Consider the following 16,393-nt stretch of genomic DNA (forward strand, 5'->3'; position numbering starts at 1 on the left):
CACAAACCGACAAACAGATCTTTGAAAATGTTCATTTATTGATGACTGGGGGGAAAAAAGCATTGTTCACACTGTTATACATACGGTCAATATCATACCGCAACTTCCATATGCTGACACACATTATGAGACGACTGCGTGCTGTCTGGCTTTCGTCTGTGTGCAAACTCTCACTGAACTACAGCATTTCAACTACATTGGATCTTTGGGTAATTTGGGCAGCACTTTCTTTACAGTGTCTTTATACCATAAAATACTATGGCAATTTAACAACCAATACAAACAGTTACCACTTCATTTCCAGATGGTATAAACTGGTATGAAGACACTAAGAGAAAAAGTGTTGGGAAATGATTGTTCTTCAACCCTTGTCCTGGGGAGTGCAGGCTTTTGTTCCAGCCTAATTTGAACACACCTGATTCAACTAATCATCAAACCATTGCATAAGGTGTGTTAGGGCTGGAGTAGAGCAAAACGCCTGCACTCCACTAGCCTGGAATTGACACGGAATAGTGCTATGTTTACAATGTTGAGGGCTCGATTCAATCAGGTCTGCGTTAGCCGACACCCGCATAGCTGTTGTTTTGACGTTTGTCTGAGGTGGAACCGTGTTAGAGCTGTCAAATTCACAAGCGGCTCCCAGTATTATACCTATCGTGAACATTGCCATCCCAATGCAGCCTTGTTTACATGTTGGAACACTGGAATGTGTGATGTAATCTACACATTGATTCAGCTCATAGAAACCCTCATTATTTCATTGAGTGATTTTCAGTTTGAGCGTCACTATTTATGTATAGTCTCCACTTTCTCGTTCTGAACGTCTAACGCGAGAGGGACGGGTGTGGCTTCATGACAATGACTACGAGCAGCTGCTCACTGATTTGACAGCTCCAACGCAGTTACAACTCCGACCCCGCCAAAACATCAGCTATGTGGGTGTCAGTTATCGCGGGTTTACGCTTAATCTGACTGAATCGAGCTCTAAGTGTGGATTCTACGCTAGCTCTCCAGGACCAGTTTTAAAGATGCTGTGATATGTTATCTAAGCACTTAGCTTAGCACCAGAGACAGGGTCCAGGGCAGAGGCAGGGTTCCCTGGTCTGTGCCGACCTGATCACCAGACCCTTCACCACCTCTACAGTCCCAAACACAGGGAACAGTCTCTCTGTGAAGGTCTCGTTGTACGTGTAGATGTGGGACCTCTTCTCCACGTTGTAGAAGGAGAGCTGGCCTTGCTCATAGTCCAGGTAGACCCCCACCTTCCTGGGTACCAGCATCTGGGCCAGCGGGGTGGAAGGCACCGTCAGGGCCTTGAGGTCTGAGCCCCTCTCCAGCCGCAGGGTGAGGTAGCCCGTCTTTGTGTTGAGGGAACTATAACCCTTCCTTTGGGCAGAAGCTTTAGCCACCCCCAGCCGCCAGTCCCGGTTGCCCACTTCAACTTCCCAGTAATGGCGCCCAGAAGTGTAGCCCTCGTTTCCCAGAGCGCACCACCAGCCATCGAAGCGACAGGTGCAGTTAGGGATGTCTCGCCGCTCCAGGCCACAGCACATGCGCTTGTCGCCGTTGGAGAGGATGAGGTCAGGGTTGGCTGTCTTGGGGTCAAGGGTCACTTCCTCTGCAGCATCACAGATCCAGTTCCATACTGAGAAAAAAAAGTTGTTAGGGTGAGAAATGGGATGACTGTATTTACAGTTTCCTTTACGCCTCAATAAAGCATGAGTCCAGCATGAGTTTCACATACCATTATGGGGGATGTAGCGGGCTGCATCTGAAAGTGTTAACAAAACTGGGGTTAAAATACTGTTAAAAGTTCAATCTTAACTCATTTCCTGTTACGTAACTGCAAAGGACTCAGGCATGTTTGTCCATTCCCCTGGTGTCTACTGGAATTAGTTATTTCTTTAATGTTTTACCAGTACCAATTGGCAGCACTTCAAGTGATTCATCAACCATCCCAGCAAACATGCCCACTAAGACTGTGTTTAGACAAGCAGCCCAATTCTGATCATTCTTTTTACTAATTGGTCTTTTCACCAAAGATTTGATGTGAAAAGGTCTGATGCGATTGGTCAACCAACAGACCAATTAGTGGAAATAAATATCAGAATTGGGCTGCCTGTGTAAACACACCCATTGGCACAATGTGGGCCCAATGCGGGCAAAAATATTGGCCCCATGTAGGCTGCACACACTGGGCCGATGGGCAGCCCTCACTGCCTGAAATAAACCCATATTTTCCCAGAAAACATGCCCACACTGGCATGATGTCGGCCCGATGTGGGCTAAAATAATGGACCTATTTGAGCTGTCCACCTTATACATTTGATCTATTATTTAACCCTCGAAGGTATTTAGCGAAAGACAGCTATCATGCATATATTTTTACAAGAGAAACTGCTAAGTCCCTCATATGTCACATGCACTTATTTCATTTTTTCCCCACCATCATTGGCAGTGTACTAGATCAGAATGAATTTGCATCACACAACAGAACACTTCAACTGGAACGAAACTCTCAGTAACGGGTTACACAAAAATAACTGTGTCCAAACCAATCCCCCAAATATTCTAATGAACCCCCGCCTCTACATTGTGAAGTAACAGGGCTTGTTGTGGGCTTGGAGTGGTCTAGCATGTGTTGGGCTTGGAGTGGGCTAGCCTGTGTTGGGCTTGGTGTGGGTTTGTTGTGGGCTAGCCTGTGTTGGGCTTGGTGTGGGTTTGTTGCGGGCTAGCCTGTGTTGGGCTTGGAGTGGGCTAGCCTGTGTTGGGCTTGGAGTGGGCTAGCCTGTGTTGAGCTTGTTGTAGGCTAGCCTGTGTTGGGCTTGGTGTGGGTTTGTTGTGAGCTAGCCTGTGTTGGGCTTGGAGTGGGCTAGCCTGTGTTGGGCTTGTTGTGGGCTAGCCTGTGTTGAGCTTGTTGTAGGCTAGCCTGTGTTGGGCTTGGTGTGGGTTTGTTGTGGGCTAGCCTGTGTTGGGCTGGTGTAGGCTAGCCCTGATGTGGGCTTGCTGTGGGCTAGCTCATGCTGGGCTAGTGAGAATGGTGTGGGCTAGCCTGTGCCCACCTTGCCCTGATTTGATATCTTGACCGCATAATCAAAATAGTCACCATCTCTCATTGTCACACCTGTGATCTCCAACATCTCTTTGTCACTGATTGCTGTTATACTTGTGTAAGGGCTAGATTCAATCAGATTTGTGCTAGCTGACACCATGTTGCTGTTGTTTTGACGGTGTTAAGGCGCCCCACATTCTAGGTTCGGTTGCTTCTAGCAGAACTCGGCTAGGCAAAGACCTTAGCTTGAAAAACGAGAAAAAGGCATCAATATTACTGTTTGTCCTTCTTTAGATGCTGTAGCAGCAACATAGTCAATAACACTCCCTCAAAATACTCTGTAATACATTTTGATGTCTGAATCGCACAATTTCACATCTAACAAAGATGTTTTGTGCAGTATTTCTCAAGTAAAAAATTGTGCATGAAAACTAGTGGTCTCTCATTGAAAGACAACAAACACTTAATTGAAGAATCCAGTCCATAGTTCCCACTCCGACTTCGGCTACCAAACTTCGACTTGACTCAAGGAAAAATGTAATGCGCTCAAACAGCCCAACAAAAAGAACTGCTGAACGCCAAAACGTCACAAAATGTCATCATAATACATGCGCAAACTGTTTCGACTAGGAAGCATGTGACAGGTTTTAGAGCTGTCAAATCCACAAGCGGCTGCCGACATTATATCTATTGTGGACATTGCCATGGACATTGCCATTGGCAAACATCTCCATTAGGCTGATAAGAATCCGTATTATTTCATTTTATAATTTTCAATTTGAGCGTCATTATTTCTATATAGCCTACACTTTCTCGTTCCAAACTTCAAACGTGATTGGGACGGGTGTGGCTTCATGATAATGACCACGAACACCCGCTCACCGATTTGACAGCTCCAACGCAGTTACACCTCCTGCACCACCAAAACACCAGCTATGCGGGCGTCGGCTAGCGCGGGTTAACGCTTGACCTAATTGAATCTAACACTTCCTTGATGACTCCAACACGTCAAAGCTCTACACACCAATCTTCTGACTCCTCTGTTTTCTGATCAGCCACTGCTTGGTTACGTCCTCCTGCAAACACAGAGGCTTGAGTGAGTTTTTCTGTGTGATATGTGTCTAGTCAGGCATGTGAATTGATAATCAGTTAGTTTACATGAACATTTGAGTCATTTAGCAGACGCTGTTATCCAGAGCGACTTAAGAGTTTGTGTATTCATCTTAAGGTAGCGAAGACAAACAACTGCATATCACAGTCAAAGTAAGAAAATAGTTGCCTCAATAAGTAGCTACCAGCAAATCAGTGCTAATAAGAAAGGAAAAGTGTGAGTGTTCTCGTCAAGACAGGCAAGGGTGTTCATTTTTGTATTGTTTGTATTTTTTGTTGACTCATTGAAAGTCACACACCTTGTCAGGGCTGTCTGCACTCAGCACGACCCACATGACCAGCTCCATGGCTGGGAGAAGGTTCGGCAGACGCCCCCTCCTCCACTGGAACTCCAGATCATCCAACATCATCAATACGGGCTCACCGGGCCAGACAATGGGCTAGAGAGGGAGAGGGAGGGAAGTCAATATGGTTATTACTTTATATACTAAGAAACTAAAAGACGGTTGGAGAGGCGGGATTTAGAGGGAGATGGCATCTTCTGTTTACTGGCCTTTCTGAATTCAGAGCTACATTATACAGTAAGTCCACTATATTGGCACACGCAGGATAGGGGATTGTTCATCTTTGATGTGAGGCCTGGGGCCTGGCATCCAGTGGCACCCCCCTTTTTGTGGGGCCGTCCCAGGATCCCCTACTGCTTCTTGAGCTCACAGGTAAAATACATCCCAAACACTAGTGGACTAAACTCTGCTTCTCAGCTGAACGGTTCAATTGGGATCTGCCCATCAAGATCTCTTTGCCATTCAATACCACTCTGAAAAGTTTAGATCTCATCTCTCCTACAATATCAGTCTGAAGAGCATGTCAGTATGTCCGTACTTTGCTTTATTTTTGTGTTTTTTGTTAAATGTCTGCTCAGCCCACATGCCCACAAGCTCTATATATGTAATGTATACAATCACTATGTATTTATACCATAATCCTCCCATTCTTTGGAATGCCCACCACCCTCTGTTAAAATGTTTTACTTGGTTCTTCAATGAACCATGTATTCTATACAAGTAAAGACCAAAACAAATCTCACTTATCACATGGAATGTCCACAGGCTCCATGATGGAAAAAAACATGTGGTTCGCGAACACCTAAAGAGACTGTCAGCAGATGTGTTTATTTTTTTCAAAAGTAGAAAAATAGAAATGGAACATTTAAAGAGGAGCTAGGTTGGAGAGGCCTATGCTGCCACCTACTGTAGTAACAGCAGAGGTGTCGGCATCCTGATAAATAAGAATACACCATTTTTATATCCCTGCAGTTTTCTAATGTTGAATTGTACCTTACATGGTGAAAAATGCACATTGATTTCATTGTATATTCCACCAGGGGCGCATCTGGTGTTTTTAGATAGAATTCAGGCTATAGTAGATCAAATCCAGACAGGAACCATTATTTTAGCAGGTGAACTAAATCAGACATTTGATGAGATTGACAGCCGTAGTAATAAAGGCGGCTAATTTAGGGAGCCTCCAAAGAGGCTGAACATTTTCATCTCTACGAAGGATTTACAGGACAACACAAGAATACTATTCCCAACTACAAAAAGCTATTCAAGAATTGAGTACATTTTCTTTCTTTTTTTAGATGCAACTCAACAATTTACTGGATAAAAACATTCATGAAATAGTGATATTGGATCATTCTCCGGTATCATGCTTAATAACACAGCAATAGAAAATACATTTAGCGACAGAATTTGGAGAATTAATTTTATTAAAATTCCTAAACAAAAAAATTCTAAACTTTACCATTACAAATGTAAACATAGAGGACAGAGAAAAGCCGACCCCCGATATAATCTGGGGTGCATTTAAGGTGTACTACATTAGGGGAATGAAAATCTCATATTTATTTGCAGGTGATCTCCTGATATACCTGACTAATATTGAAAACTCAATTTCCCTTTGTAAAAATATTTTCAGAATACTCAAAAATCTCAGGTTATAAAATGTACGTGGAAAAAAACAAAATAATGGACCACAAAAATATGAAATACTTAGGATAATAAGGGACAACAAACAACAAATATATAAATATATCTTTATCCCATTACTCAACAATATGAAAGCAGATCTAATTAAATAGAATAATCTTCCCATAAATCTTACAGGTAGAATAAACCTCTGTAGAATGGCATGGCTGCCAATGTTTTTGTATTTATTCTCAGTAATACCAATTAGCCCACCAATGACATTCTTTTAAAAAAGTATACTCGGTCCTAACAGACTTTATATTGGCCAATAAAATGTATAGAATCAAATGGAAAGTTTTACATCTTCCTAAGTCTGAGGGTTATTTCCATGACAGAATTCAAATGTAATTCTGGACTGACAAACGTAGATACGTTCAAATACATGCAACTTAAAAGTTACATATCACAAAATGTACATTTAAAATCTTTTGGACATTAGAGTAACCTTGAGGGAATACTATTTGAGTCAGAAAAGGATGTTCATATGATAGGGAAGATATATAAAACCTTGCAGAGATCATATCTAAGTGACAATCTCTTAGAAAAAAAATATAAACTACTGGAAAAAAATATTTGAAAAGAACTGATGTTGTTACAAGATGGAGGGAAAGTTGGAGCCTAACTAATGAAATTACATTTAATGAAAATGTACGCTTAATCCAATATAAACTAATGTATAGAATGCATTACACTAGAGACTAAATGTACAAATTCTACAGGACAACGACAGAGTCGTCTCTCAAGTGTAAAACTAATAATGACTCAATAATCTATGCTTTCTGGGAATGCTATTAACTTCTTATGGTATAGGGGATGCTTGGGTCCCACTTGGGCAAAAGCCCGGGAAACTGCAGCGCGGCATTTACATTTTTTAAAATATAAAATCAAACTTTCATTAAATCACACATGTAAGATACTCAATTAAAGCTACACTCGTTGTGAACCCAGCCAACATGTCCAATTTTTTAAAGGCTTTTCGGCAAAAGCATAAGAAGCTATTATCTGATGATAGCACAACAGTAAACAACGAAAGCAACCCTGCAGGCGCTACACAAAACGCAGAAATAAAATATAAAACATGCCTTACCTTTGATGAGCTTCTTTTGTTGGCACTCCAATATGTCCCATAAAGATCACAATTGGTCCTTTTGTTCGATTAATTCCGTCCATATATATCCCAAATGTCAATTTATTTGGCGCGTTTGATCCAGAAAAAAAACAGCTTCCAAAATGCGCAACTGGTGACATCCAGTGGAAGCGGTAGGAACTGAAAACAAGTTCCTAAGAAATATTGTTTGCCAATGAGAACTCACTGAACAGACAGTTCATAAGTTATGCTACATAAGTTCTGTTATACGCACAGACATGATTCAAACAGTTTTAGAAACTTCAGAGTGTTTTCTATCCATATCTACTAATAATATGCATATCTTATATTCTTGGCATGAATAGCAGGAAGTTGAAATTGGGCACACTATTTATCCAAAAGTGAAAATGCTGCCCCCTATACCTTAAGAAATTAAGTCTGGAAGTTGTGGGCGGAGCTAGAAAGTTGGCCGTCTGTCTGCATATTTTAAGACATGGTATATGGGGTGTAGTACGATACCCAATGGCCTAGACGATTCCTTTATCCTCACTCATCTTGAAAAAAACGTATGCTAAAAACATGGAAGTCAATGGACACAATGGAAAAACCAAATGATTTATTATTGAATTATTGAAATAGGATGGACGACCAAGAAAAACAATTTAAGGCCAAGTGGAAAACAATAATGCAGGCACTAGGCATGAGGGTGTGAGCAGGCACTAGGCATGAGGGTGTGTGTGACCAGGCACTAGGCATGAGGGTGTGACCAGGCACTAGGCATGAGGGTGTGACCAGGCACTAGGCATGAGGGTGTGAGCAGGCACTAGGCATGAGGGTGTGAGCAGGCACTAGGCATGAGGGTGTGAGCAGGCACTAGGCATGAGGGTGTGAGCAGGCACTAGGCATGAGGGTGTGACCAGGCACTAGGCATGAGGGTGTGACCAGGCACTAGGCATGAGGGTGTGACCAGGCACTAGGCATGAGGGTGTGACCAGGCACTAGGCATGAGGGTGTGACCAGGCACTAGGCATGAGGGTGTGACCAGGCACTAGGCATGAAGGTGTGACCAGGCACTAGGCATGAGGGTGTGACCAGGCACTAGGCATGAGGGTGTGACCAGGCACTAGGCATGAGGGTGTGAGCCAGGCACTAGGCATGAGGGTGTGACCAGGCACTACTAGGCATGAGGGTGTGACCAGGCACTAGGCATGAGGGCACTAGGCATGACCAGGCACTAGGCATGAGGGTGTGAGCAGGCACTAGGCATGAGGGTGTGAGCAGGCACTAGGCATGAGGGTGTGAGCAGGCACTAGGCATGAGGGTGTGACCAGGCACTAGGCATTAGGGTGTGACCAGGCACTAGGCATGAGGGTGTGACCAGGCACTAGGCATGAGGGTGTGACCAGGCACTAGGCATGAGGCTGTGACCAGGCACTAGGCATGAGGGTGTGACCAGGCACTAGGCATGAAGGTGTGACCAGGCACTAGGCATGAGGGTGTGACCAGGCACTAGGCATGAGGGTGTGACCAGGCACTAGGCATGAGGGTGTGAGCAGGCACTAGGCATGAAGGTGTGACCAGGCACTAGGCATGAGGGTGTGACCAGGCACTAGGCATGAGGGTGTGACCAGGCACTAGGCATGAAGGTGTGACCAGGCACTAGGTATGAGGGTGTGACCAGGCACTAGGCATGAGGGTGTGACCAGGCACTAGGCATGAAGGTGTGACCAGGCACTAGGTATGAGGGTGTGACCAGGCACTAGGCATGAGGGTGTGACCAGGCACTAGGCATGAGGGTGTGAGCAGGCACTAGGCATGAGGGTGTGACCAGGCACTAGGCATGAGAGTGTGACCAGGCACTAGGCATGAAGGTGTGACCAGGCACTAGGTATGAGGGTGTGACCAGGCACTAGGCATGAGGGTGTGACCAGGCACTAGGCATGAGGGTGTGAGAATGCAGGACTGGGAAGATGAGATGTAGTCATTGTTTGTGTGTCTGTAAATTGTTGATGGTATGTTTTTTGGAATGTTCTTTGTTAAATAAATGATCAATAAAATTGTTAAATAAATGAAGAGCATGTCATATGAGAAGGAGAGGTAAGGATGAACTGGGACAGCTCTTTAATTACAGAGGTGTCAGAGACGGAGGGATAAAGAGAGAGAGCGAGAGAGATAGAGGAGAATAGGAATTTGGAGCAAGAGTAAGTCTAATCAAATAGGTGTGGCAGCCTTGGAGTCTGACAGCAACAGAAATAGAAGGAGAGGAAGAGAGGAATACAGAGAAAGAGAAAGAAGGGGGAGGCCAAGGGATAACAACAACTCTAATTAAAGTTCATCAGTAAACTACTCGCTGTGCCAGAGGATAAAATTAGATAAAGAAGGACAACGTGTCTTTGTTAATTTGTCAACAACAAGTAGTAGTGTAGTACAACCACTTTAGTAATACACTGGACTCACAGGAAGCTGCTGAGGGGAGAGGGGCTCATAATAACTGCTGGAACGGATCAAACAGAATGGCATCAAATACCTGGAAATGTGTATGATGTATATGATACTATTCCTCTGATTCTGCTCCAGTCATTACCACAAGCCCGTTTTTTCCAACTAAGGTGCCACCGACCTCCCGTAGTAGTGACCCAATCCCTCCCCTATTTCCATACCTCTAGTTTGTTTCTGAGCTGGTGTGTCCAGTCCATGATGACCCGTTTGTGGGATGCCATGTCATACTCTCCACCTGTCTCCAGCATACACAACAGGCGACCGTTCCACTCCCTCTTCTCTGGCCTGTTAGCCTGCAGCTCTGTCTGGATGCTCCTTGGCTGCAAAAGCAAAGGACATGGGTCAATAAAGAGATCATTAAGTAAAAACGACATTAACAAGTCTCACATCAAGGCATGGTAATAGTTTATCAACAAAGAGAACAATGACAAATGATTGATTTCAAGAAATAAAGGCTTTTAAAGTAAGACTTAGTTTCACTTCTTTCAAATACGAGTGCTCACCTGTACTCTATTCTCCAGCACGGCAGCCCACTCCACTATGTATTCTCTACACACACTGGGAGGCCAGGAGTCTTCATTGGTCCATATGTGGGCTAGGACATTTGACCTCTGCAATGAGAGAGAGAGAGAGAGTTAATAGTAGAGAGAGAGTGGTTGTGTGCATGTGTGTGTGTTTGTGTATGTGTGTACCTGGCACAGTCTGTTGAGTTCCCTGGCCAGCTCCATTATAAACAGCTGACTCTCCACTAAAGGTTCATTCTTCTCATTTGTCACTTTCTTACGAGACTCCTAGAACAGAGAGAGCAATGGATGAGAGAGAAAAAGGAAATGGTAAAAAAAAAACTGAAGCACTGCTACACAGATAAACCACCGAGGGGAAATGAAGCAATCCTTTCTTTCTCTTGAGTACATCTTGACAAGGAGAAATATTGGTAATCTTAAACAAATCTACTTTAAAACAAAAGTATACGCCTCACACACATGGTTATGTGCTTTAAAAAAAATGAAGCACCTGTACCATATCAGATGTACTATAGAGTTTAAATGTATTACATGTTGAGTTTGGGTCCCAATATGACACTTTATATACATCACAGAAGACTGAAATATAACAAAACCACTTGACATAGAAACACCAGATTTTCTGCATCCATATTTTTTAAATGATGAAAATATGAAAAATACTAAATAACATTCCACCCATGAGGCCACTAGGTCAATTGACTGCAGGAAAGGGCTACGAGGTGTCTGAGAGTTGAGGTGTCCCAGGGTTGTACCTTGAGGCGGATCTTAATTTTTTTCGCCGGCTCGATGAGGAACTGGAGGCACTCCTTCATCATGTTGGCAGTTGGGGGAGAGGCCCTGTGGCACAGTGATACACAGGTTCAATATGCTGGCACAGTGATACACAGGTTTAATATGCTGGCACAGTGATACACAGGTTCAGTACGCTGGCACAGTGATACACAGGTTCAATATGCTGGCACAGTGATACACAGGTTTAATATGCTGGCACAGTGATACACAGATTCAATATGCTGGCACAGTGATACACAGGTTCAATATGCTGGCACAGTGATACACAGGTTCAATATGCTGGCACAGTGATACACAGGTTTAATACTCTGGCGCAGTGATACACAGGTTCAGTACGCTGGCACAGTGATACACAGGTTCAATATGCTGGCACAGTGATACACAGGTTTAATATGCTGGCACAGTGATACACAGGTTCAATATGCTGGCACAGTGATACACAGGTTTAATATGCTGGCACAGTGATACACAGGTTCAATATGCTGGCACAGTGATACACAAGTTTAATATGCTGGCACAGTGATACACAGGTTTAATATGCTGGCACAGTGATACACAAGTTTAATATGCTGGCACAGTGATACACAAGTTTAATATGCTGGCACAGTGATACACAGGTTTAATATGCTGGCACAGTGATACACAGGTTTAATATGCTGGCACACAGGTTCAATATGCTGGCACAGTGATACACAGGTTCAATATGCTGGCACAGTGATACACAGGTTCAATATGCTGGCACAGTGATACACAGGTTCAATATGCTGGCACAGTGATACACAGGTTTAATATGCTGGCACAGTGATACACAAGTTTAATATGCTGGCACAGTGATACACAGGTTTAATATGCTGGCACAGTGATACACAGGTTTAATATGCTGGCACAGTGATACACAGGTTCAATATGCTGGCACAGTGATACACAGGTTCAATATGCTGGCACAGTGATACACAGGTTCAATATGCTGGCACAGTGATACACAGGTTTAATACTCTGGCGCAGTGATACACAGGTTTAATACTCTGGCGCAGTGATACACAGGTTTAATATGCTGGCACAGTAATACACAAGTTTAATATGCTGGCACAGTGATACACAGGTTTAATATGCTGGCACAGTGATACACAGGTTCAATATGCTGGCACAGTGATACACAGGTTCAGTACGCTGGCGCAGTGATACACAGGTTCAGTACGCTGGCGCAGTGATACACAGGTTCAGTACGCTGGCGCAGTGATAGACAGCTTTATTATGCTGGCACAGTGATACACAGGTTCAGTACGCTGGCGCAGTGATACACAGGTTCAGTACGCTGGCACAGTGATACACAGGTTCAGTACGCTGGCACAGTGATACACAGGTTCAGTACGCTGGCGCAGTGATACACAGGTTCAGTACGCTGGCGCAGTGATACACAGGTTCAGTACGCTGGCACAGTGATAGACAGGTTCAGTACGCTGGCGCAGTGATAGACAGGTTCAGTACGCTGGCGCAGTGATACACAGGTTCAGTACGCTGGCGCAGTGATAGACAGCTTTATTATGCTGGCACAGTGATACACAGGTTCAGTACGCTGGCACAGTGATACACAGGTTCAGTACGCTGGCGCAGTGATACACAGCTTTATTATGCACTGGCACTCACTCTGTCAGTGCAAGGCCTGATCTACAGCTGACTGGGCTCCAATAGCACCTCAAATCGATGTGTGTGTGTGTGTGTGTGTGTGTGTGTGTGTGTGTGTGTGTGTGTGTGTGTGTGTGTGTGTGTGTGTGTGTGTGTGTGTGTGTGTGTGTGTGTGTGTGTGTGTGTGTGTGTGTTTGTTGTTACGAAAACAATAACTAGCCCACTGATTTTCCTGCACTTGTTATGTTTAAAGGTCTTATGCCTAGCTACACTGCACGGTCTGTAACCTGATTTGACGGGTGAATAAATGTGAGAAGTAGGTATATGTGACCAGGTTTTCAATACATGTACCAGGTGTTCAATGCATGTACCTAGGAGACAGCCACCTTACCTTAAGTCCAGTGCTAGCCCAACATTGGACTAAAAGAGCTTAACGTTACTCCTTAGTCCAAGGACCTTACATGTTCTGTTTCGAGCTGAATTGGCTCTGGCAGCCAAAACAGCGAAATACTCCATCTAAACAAGAATCGATTCTCAATTGCGGTGCGGTTCTAGAAACATAAATCCCTCTACTTTCATATCCTACCAAAATATTTTCACAAATGAAAAATACACACTTGCTGTACCCGGTTTAAACCTGAAAGATAAGGTCTGTATAGGACATGACATATGGGGGTGTAGTGAGATACCCAATGGGCTGGACGATTCTCTTCTCCTTCATCTTGAAAAAACATTACAAATGTGGAAATCAATGAATCTGCCATAATTAACACAATGGAAAAATCAAATTATTTATTATCTGAATATTGAAATAGCATGGGGGCGACAGAGCTAAAAAAAACTCATTGGTACAATTTAAGGCCATGTGGCAAACAATAATGCAGGCACTAGGGACATGGGTGTGAGCACGCGGGTCGGGCAGAGGATATGTCGTCGTTGTTTTTGTATGTATTTGGTGTAAATAAATAAGTTATATATTTTTTAAGTAAATATTATAAAATTTAAAAAACATACCGCAAGCGATGCATGTTAATGTTTAGACCGAACCTCTGGGATCTTAACAAAACTCCCCTTGAATAAAGAAGTCTGTGTTCAATGACTCTTATGTGTCATTTAATGGAACTGAGAGACATGATCAAGGGCTAGTTTCAGGGTCAGCTCAGTCATGACTCCCAGGGTCAGCTCAGTCATGACTCTCAGGGTCAGCTCAGTCATGACTCCCAGGGTCAGCTCAGTCATGACTCCCAGGGTCAGCTCAGTCATGACTCCCAGGGTCAGCCTGTCCAAGCAGATTACTATACATTCAAGTTTTCTCGTTGCAGAAAACTACAAAGAGGCATGCCTAAAATAAAGAGGTTAACTAACACAAGACAACTACAGAAACTGGCAGGCCTAGATGCCTCTGGTCACAGATTGCCTATCAATCCTGATTGCCACCACCTGTTGTGCTAATCAAGGCTTCCTGGCAGAGGACAGCCATTGACCCGATTGGTGCTGCCACCTGAGGATGGAGTGTAGAAGTGTATCCTGGTAGTGTGTTGCCTAACCGTGTGCTAACACTAAACTCTGTGTGTGTGTGCGTGTGTGCGTGCGTGCGTGCGTATACTGTGCAACTTTTATATCACTACATCCCAGTTGATATCCTCTGTGGTCTCATTGGAACGGCCTCACCTGAAACTGGCCTGGCTTGACGGAAAGAAAGAGAGAGAGAAAAGAAAAGAAATTGCAGAAATATATATATATATATATAGAGAGAGAGATGGAGAGAGAGAGAGATAAAAACTGCAGAATGACATGTTTTGTGTGGGCCTTGGTGTCAGGCAGATATCCCATGGAGATGTAAAGCAGCAGCTGAGAGCGTTTTTACACAGCCCACCGATCGACCGTTTGGCCCCAGTGGTGTTGAATCAGCAGCACCTCCTAGTTTGATGTACAAGAGGGTACATTTTCTGTACTGTTTGTGACAGAGGCAGCAGGGGAAATTGGCCAAAAGAAGATGCAATTCATCAACTTTCCAAGGAGAACACAGCAGAGTAACAATGATGCTTTGTGTTTGGAAATGTTGCCTACAAAGGATTTTCACAGCTGGTTGGTTGTTAGGGTTATTTTGAAGGCGCTGTGCCATCACCTTATATTAACACCTTGAAAGGACTTATCCTTAATCAGGTGGAGTTACCCTCCTGTGGGGTTTTGTTCCAACCCTGCCCTGAAACAACTGGTTTTACTAATAAGGTGATGCTCAGGAACTTAGGTGTGTTATAGTTGGGTTGAAACGAAAGCCTGCATAACCCGTATCTCTCCAAGAGGAGGGCTGGCCACCACTGTTCTAACACAGTTTGATCAGTAAGAGCTCCTTCCCCTTAGACCTGAACTTGTAACTTGTCATTTAGACTTATTGATTTAGATCAGAACTGACAGAAGAATTTAGGCCTACACGCCAATATTTATGCACCATATTACTACGCAAAGATGGGAGTTTTGGATGAGGCAGTTGAGCCACTGAACCTAAACGTGATTGTAACACTTTCACAACAGGTGAACCTGCGTCTTCTTTTTCTGTGGTCAAAACAACAAACGGGATTAGCGCATGTCCAAAACGAGTGACCGGGACACGTGCGCGCACACAGTGACCGGGAGAGTCTACGGAGGACACCGGTAGAACCCGTGCCATTAATCCGGTTAACGAATTAAACGGAGTTGAGTAAACTGTAATAGACATAAAGCCACATTTGTAAACACGACAGGCAATTTCCGGCGAAACATAAAAACATAAGCTATCTAGTTAATGGACACCTTTATTATTACGCACCTGAAATTAAAGGTTTATTAGGCTATGCATTAGATGTATTGTGGATTTGAGATAAAAGGAGATCCCGGATTATAACTCACCTGTCCCTGACCACAACCTTTGTGACTTTCTATTCTAGGACACACTAGACAACATCTCTGGCCGGTAAGAACAGATTATCACAACAGAGTGGGCTGGAGGTTTCATTTGGACTGGTTCCAACGCGTAATATCACATGAGTAATACCATTATGAAGCCTATATAATAAGAACAAATACAATATGTTACACAATACTTCTGTAGCTGACCCGACCCTTCCCCAGAGCGCACAGCACAGACATCAAGTAATAAAAACGATTCCACTTTCAGGGCGCAGCATGCAGAACGTTAAACACTTCTCCAAACATATCCAAACTCAATGTTGCAAGACTAGCTTGGATAGTGCCGCCATCATTTGATGCGTAAAGCTTGCGTCTACAGTAGCCTGCATGGATTATTTTAGACATCGTGAGATAAACAAACAAGAAAACATTTAATTGAAATTAAGATGTCTGGAGCAGAAATACTTACCTAGGGAATCCACAAGGAAACTGTTGTAGTCCAGAAAATGTTTTCAGTAGGAGTAGGACCTATGACTAACTACTGTTGTAGCCTACTCTGCACCGCACTGCCGTTATACATGCGCCAGGCTCTATCTACTGCAACTGCATTGAGTGAGTGAGTGAGTGAGTGAATGACCTTATTAGCACCCCGCTGTGCGAATAAAAGTTCGGGTGTTTCCGAAAAATTGACGAATACAGACGAAACAGGTAGACATCTTTGTTGGGTCTTCACGCGTTTTGATAATTCACTTTTTGTTCCCACAAGAGGTCGCCAGAGTAT

The 16,393-nt window shown here is 43.8% G+C and overlaps 1 protein-coding gene across 1 annotated transcript; it reads right to left on the reverse strand.

Annotated features, from left to right (window-relative positions):
• Positions 1-18: 18 nt before the first annotated feature.
• LOC118357406 (butyrophilin subfamily 1 member A1-like) lies at positions 19-16,237 on the reverse strand. The gene is made up of 9 exons (XM_035734463.2): positions 16,082-16,237; positions 11,058-11,142; positions 10,471-10,569; positions 10,282-10,389; positions 9,940-10,098; positions 4,462-4,602; positions 4,077-4,128; positions 1,745-1,771; positions 19-1,645 (listed from the first exon to the last, which is right to left on the reverse strand). The coding sequence occupies exons 2-9, from the start codon at positions 11,118-11,120 to the stop codon at positions 1,059-1,061; spliced, it is 1,236 nt and encodes a 411-aa protein (XP_035590356.1). The 5' UTR covers positions 11,121-11,142; positions 16,082-16,237; the 3' UTR covers positions 19-1,058.
• Between the last annotated feature and the right edge of the window lie 156 nt (positions 16,238-16,393).

Source organism: Oncorhynchus keta, chromosome 24, assembly GCF_023373465.1.
Source record: "Oncorhynchus keta strain PuntledgeMale-10-30-2019 chromosome 24, Oket_V2, whole genome shotgun sequence".
In the NCBI taxonomy this organism is placed as follows: Eukaryota; Metazoa; Chordata; class Actinopteri; order Salmoniformes; family Salmonidae; genus Oncorhynchus; species Oncorhynchus keta.